The sequence below is a fragment of the Odontomachus brunneus genome, unplaced genomic scaffold (genome assembly GCF_010583005.1).
Source record: "Odontomachus brunneus isolate Ranch 3 - 2012 unplaced genomic scaffold, Obru_v1 Obru_scaffold_061, whole genome shotgun sequence".
Taxonomy (NCBI): domain Eukaryota; kingdom Metazoa; phylum Arthropoda; class Insecta; order Hymenoptera; family Formicidae; genus Odontomachus; species Odontomachus brunneus.
The window spans coordinates 1,665,565-1,672,399 of NW_022639511.1; the positions used below are offsets into that span (position 1 = coordinate 1,665,565).

Genomic DNA, 6,835 nt, shown 5'->3' on the forward strand with positions numbered 1-6,835 from the left:
ATATATATATATATATATATATATATATATATATATATATATATATATATATATATATGGAAAAATTCATATATAATTATATATAATCATATATATTTTTATATAATTGTATGAACTTTTTCCCGGCATGTTACTGATACTTGATATCTACTTGTTTAGATATAGGCATTCAAAATTAAGAATTAGATTTAGTTTGCTATTCTTTATCTTCTGAAAGCTTCTCTTTTAGATAAAGAAAAACTAGTGATTGCATCAACACAAATCAAACCTGCATTAATTTTGCGTACTAATGACGTATATCGACAAATAAGAAACAATCACAAAATTCTTCGTGAGTTATTCTATCCATTTTAAATTGCAATATGCGATATATTATAGCCGAAGGACAATGTGAACAATTATGTGGTTTTTATTTTTGTTCAGTAATTTTTGTCTCTATAATGTTTGATTTATTGTTGAACTTTTTAATAATAAGGCATTTGAAAAATTATAACTCAATTTTTAGTTTTGAACTTCTATATCTAGAAAACTGTTGTGAATTTTATTCATGTTTATAAGAAGTTTTTTGCTTAAATTGATCCTACGAACATGCTCTTTTAGTATGTACAGTTCGTCATGGGAAACACACACTCTTTATAATTATACATATAATTTTATATGATTACATATATAATAATTATTTTTTCCCGGGTCGACAAATTATATACTACACACATACACTGAAGAAAAAGATAACGATGATTTGATAATAATTATCTAGCCTGTGTTATAGGTATTAAATTTTAGTACCTATAATATTTTAGTAATTATTACCAAATCGTCGTAATCTTTTTTTTCTGTATACACTTGCATACATACATGCACGTACATACACTCACATACAACAACACAGTACTCTTGTACAAAACAAGAAGGCAAGATATAACGAAAATAATGTTAAACAATAATATTACCGATAACGATAATGTATAATCCGTGAAGGTAGAACAGGGCGTTGGTGCGTCTCAAGGTTAGCGTCTCAACGAAGAACAGACGTATTTATTGTTGACTGGTATAAACGTAGATTTTATATCATGACATTGTACTTATATAGATTATTAATTATCTAATCGATTAAGTTTCGAATACATTCGTCTCCTCTATCTACCTGCAGTATTATCTCAGTCTTCGTCGAATACGTTTGTGTACCTGTAATTGCAAAGAGGGATCCCCGTAATAGTTCGTTTTTATCATGGACATCGATATTCATTCGCTTTTTCATCTCGAAAATTTCTTCTTTATGATAATTTTTCAATTTCTTAAGACAACTTGAATAATCCATACGGCAGCTTTGAAAGTATTGCGATATAACGAATGTGTAATTTGTATACATATACACAAACACGTATACACACATAACAAGACGTGAAACTGTATACAATAGTATAAAGAAAGTAGACATACAACGAACATAACGATATCAGCTGCCATGGAGAAGTATAACTATACTAGTCTCTATTCTTCAATAAAGTTCTTGATTGTTATTTTAACGACTAACGACATGTCGTTTTGTATATTGTACAGAAATTATATGAGGATTCTCTTCTATACCGGGATCTCTCCAAATTATCTTTTCCTATTGTTATTCAAATTCCCAGAAGTATATCCTAACGCGTCAATATATATCTAGTCATAGCTTATTAAAACGTTATGTAAATAATTGTTCTATCATAATGTCGTATACATACAGGCTATTCCACTTCAATTGACGCCGTTAAATATCTTGAAATGTACTCAAGATATTGAAAAATGTTCCGGATCATTATCATAATATATTAATGCACTTATAAGAAAAGGTGTGTGAAATTTGTTAATGTAACAGAAACATTATTTTATTTAAAAAATTGCAATTAATTTTAAGATGACTTTGAGAAAAATAATTTTATTTCACAATAATATTACGATAATGTATCAGCTTTAAAATTAAACAACTTTGTTTTGAAAGATTTTTCAATATACCAAATATACAGGGTATCTGACTCGTACCGTATCATAGCTAACATATAGCTAGAATAGATCGGGGTGAGTAATAAAATCGGTGTCTTTTTTAAACAACCACAAAATTTTGAGATATTAACGATAAAAGATTTCTATCGAGCGGCAGCCCACTGGCCAATCAGCACGTGTGCTGTGGTGAGACGAACGCTGTACGCGCTGTAGCATCGGTATGACAGGCTAGCCGGGCCAGCCTTCTGGTAATGCGTTTTCCTCGTTTTAGGAGGCTGACCCGGCTAACCTGTCATGCTGATGCTACAGCGCGTACAGCGTTCGTCTCACCGCAGCATACGTGCTGATTGGACAGTGGGCTGCCACTCGCCAGAAATCTTTTATCATTAATATCTCAAAATGTTACGTGGTTGTTTAAAAAAAAGATACCGATTCTATTACTCACCCCGACCTATTATATGTTAACTCTGGTACGGTACGAGTCAGACACCCTATATACTTTTCGAGATATTTATTTGCATCAATTAAAATTAGACATTCTATATATACATACATACATACATACATACATATATATATATATATATATATATATATATATATATATATATATATATGTATATGTATATATATGTGTGTATATACATGCATATATATGCACACACGCACACGCACACACACGCACACCCATACAGGGTGTCCCGCATAACACGTACGAAAAGAAAAATATAAGTAGAACAGATAAAAGTGAACAAAAATTGTATAGACCATTTTTCAAACAAGCACGTAATATTTCGAGATATTAATTAAAATAGTTGGGCATATCGGAGCTCGGCGACACGGCAGGCGGGACATACGGCTTGCTGCGGCCGGCGATGAAAATGGGCGATTGCTCGTGGACCTATCTTATAGGCCAGAGAGGTGGGCCGTTTGGCATACGGAAATGGGTAGCTCCGTGTGTACATCTGTGTACGTGTGCGCTCGTCCATTTTCTTCGCCGGCCGCGGCGATCGTATGTCCCGCCTGCAGCGTCGCGCATTTTGATTTGTCCATTTTATTTAATAACTCGAAATTTTACGTGGTTGTTTGAAAAATAACCTATACAATTTTTGTTCACTTTTATGTGTTCTATTTATATTTTTCTTTTCGTACGTCTTACGACGGACACCCTGTATATATACACACACACATACATATATACTTAGGCGCAAATATATATACATGTATATGTATACATGTATTTATAGATTAAAATATATACAGAAGTTATATTGTAACAATCCTCGCGATTTTTTAGGCATTCGCAATAAACGGATAAAAAATACATACAAAAGTGTATCTGTTTCAAGCAATAAATTATATTAGCAAAATGTTTAAGAAATAATATTTTATTTTTATTAAAAGATTAGGATCTCAATATTCTAAATAGGATTTATGCGCGTACAGTATTTTTAAATTATATTATTATTATTATTATTATATGTACACAGAGCCGTGTAATATTTTTAGGACTGATATTTTTCGGATCGTACGTTATTTTTAAATTATAATATCTATTCATATTTCTAAACTTATATAATATCATCATATTACTTAAAGCATTACTTAATATCAAATTTACAGCATTATTAGTTAAATTAGTTTTTAGTATCTTAACTATGTTTCGTTCCAACGATTTTATATTATTCATGTTTCAGCTAGAAATATAAATATATTGGAATTAGGCTATTCTCTCATTAATACTTCAGAACAACAATTATTATCTACTAGAGATTCAGAATATAATGGTAAGAATTCATGTCAATTAATATTATGATGTTGACAAAATGAAAATTATTTCTAGGAAATATTCAGTTTATAACAAAAAATTAGAGGTGATCTCGATGTTTTAATGATCTCGATAGTTTACATACTTCTTGCGAACCATAGTTTTATAACGTCCCAGTAAACACTAACACAGTCAAAAATAACATCAATTTTATAATTTATCACTTATTAATGCAAATGTAATATAATACGCGTATTATATAATAATTATATTGGTGAATGAGAAATTATAATATTGATGTAATGTTAGTTGGTAGTTAGATAGTTTACTGGAGTATAATAATGTTCGTATTTATAATCAATATTTTAAATAAAGGATTATTGATATTCTTTTAATGTAATTTGTTATTTGTTCAAAACAGATATAGTTCGGTATACATCTTTTATCTATTTCTTGTGAATGGCTAAAAATCATGTAGTTTGTTACAGTAAATATTCTATATATACAGAATGTAAACTAATTCGCGCTCACAATTTATATAGCACTATTTATAAACACTTGAAAGATCTTAAGAGTTCCTTTTTCCTGCAAGGCATTCATTAAATAAACTTACAACCTATTTTATTAAACTTCATAAAAATAAATAACTTAGGATTTTCCAAGTCCAAGTCTTTATAAAGAGTAGCGCTGTGTGAATAGTAAGCACGAGTTAATTCACACGCTGTATACATTTGGCACAACAAATATATATGTATGTATATTGAACATATATGTGTAGCAATGCAGAGCCTAAAAAGTACGTATATATTACAATAAATTCATGCGTATCTCTTATTGCAAAGAAACCTATCTACACCTATGAAACAATTTAATATTATCTTGTTTAGCTTGAATACGGGACGAAGATAGATGAGTAGTTATGTACTCTGATGTATTTAAAACATTTAAACAATAAAGAGCTATTGCTACTAATCAAATTTCAAATATTAAATGATAAATCTTAAGGTTAATTTCATAATCTTCAAGTAGATAGTAACAAAAACTCTGAAGAAGAATTCAATGAAATATACATGTTTTTATAAAACTTCATATATTTATCTTAAATCGATACAAATGTGTACGTGTTTTAACAATATTAGTTGAAATACTTTTTGTAAACCGTAGTTTTATAACATCCCACAGTAAACACTAACTATCAGTAACATAACATCAATGTTACAATTTCTCACTCAATAAATCAAATGCAATATAACATGTATTATGTAATAATTACATTGTTGAATGAGAAATTATAACATTGATGTATTGTTAGTTGGTATTTACTGAGGTATAATAATATTTGTATTTGTAATTAATGTGTCTTGCAATAATATTCCGCGTACGTCTGCAAGAGACATATCTGTAGCATATATATTTCTTTGAAACCAATGCCATTACCCAGATTCTTGAAATTTATCTCGTTATTTAGGCAGATTTAAAATAAATACTAGCAGATTTCCTTGTGAATTCAAGAATCCGTGATTTTCTGATCTAAGCTAGGTGGTGACTGGTGCTGTTGTTGCGATTGTTGCGATTGTTGCTGTTCCTCATTACATGGCATATCGTGACTCGATAAAGATTGCTGTTTAAATGGGCATTTATCTAAAGTGGACTCAAGAGCATAAAGTTTGACAAGTTCTTGCCGAATATGATTCAGACATTCTAAACGAATGGTTTTTCTATCAGAAATCGTTGAATTTCGATGAATTGTCAAAACGTTGAACAATAATTGCCATTCGTTTTCTAGAAATTCACGAGTCATCTTTTCGACAATTTCTTGGTCCGTTTGTTCCTGCTGTGTCGCAGACTTCTGTTAACAAAAGGTAACAACTATTAGTATATAGTTTCTGACAATTCATGATATCTCATTGTGTACAGGTAGAATTCATCAAATTGAATACAAAATTTTCCTATCATTTCGAAAACAATCATATAAAATTTTATGTATTTAAATTTTTATTAGTTATTATTTAAAGAAGATTAATAAGTATATGTGCGCGCGCGCGTATGTGTGTGTGTATGTGTATGTGTGCGTACGTGTCTATATTTGTACGTATGTATGAATGTGTGATCACGTGCAATGTGATAGATAAACTGCAGAGGAGACCGGGGTTATATGACCCCAGAGATATTTTGTTCATGTACTTCTTTTTAGTATTTATCTTGAGAGAAATAGTGGATATAAAATCGCAAAATGATCATTTTAGAACATAAATACTTTTCCATAAGTTTCATTCATAAAAATCGGAATAATATTATAGTTAAGAAATAGAAGAAAACTGATTTGGTAATAGCAAAGTAAATTTCGAGTCTCTTGAAATTTTATATTTATTTTTATTTTAAAAAATTTTATATTTATCTTTATTTAAAAACAGCACGCAACTTTCGTCAGTATATCATTCTTCGCTCCTGACGTCACAAATCTGACATGGCCGTGGCGAGATACAAGGAGTTTTAAGCAATGTGTTACTAGCTAGAATGAAATTTTTTGCAAATGTATGATGTATTGTTTCTAGTAATAAATATAATTTTCATTTATCGATTCATTGAAATAGAACATATGGATAGACGAGGTAAAGTTGGTCCATATTTAAGGATGAGCAGGAGGGCTGTAGAAATCTTTCGCGGAAACTTCGTAACTGCTAATTATATAGGACAACACGTTTTCCTTGTTAAGGGGCTGGCCCGGCTAGCTTGTCATGCCAATGCTACAGCGCGTACAGCGTTCGTCTCATCGTAGCACGCGTGCTGATTGGCCAGTGGGCTGCCGTTCGTTACACTGTAAAAACAGGCGTGTTATCAGGTGTGTTAAAACAACACACAATTCACTAATTTGGTGTGTTATGTGTTTAAATACCACAGCTGCGGTTGTAGATATGTTGAAATGACACACAAAGTGCATTGATCTATACACGAGTTCTGTGTTACAAAGGATAATACACTTCATGTGTGTTAAAACTGCAACACGGTAAATTGAATGCATATAAAGTGTGTAAAAATAATGCAGGAATCGCAGAATAACACATTTAGAAAAAACAACCT

General features: G+C 30.6%; 1 protein-coding gene across 1 annotated transcript in view; it reads right to left on the reverse strand.

The window, feature by feature from the left end:
* Window positions 1–5,261: 5,261 nt before the first annotated feature.
* LOC116846188 overlaps window positions 5,262–6,835 on the reverse strand; it is a 23,128-nt gene continuing 21,554 nt past the window's right edge. The window contains exon 5 of the mRNA XM_032819721.1: window positions 5,262–5,603. Within this exon, the coding sequence (XP_032675612.1) occupies window positions 5,262–5,603 (342 nt within the window). The remainder of the gene's footprint in view (window positions 5,604–6,835) is intronic.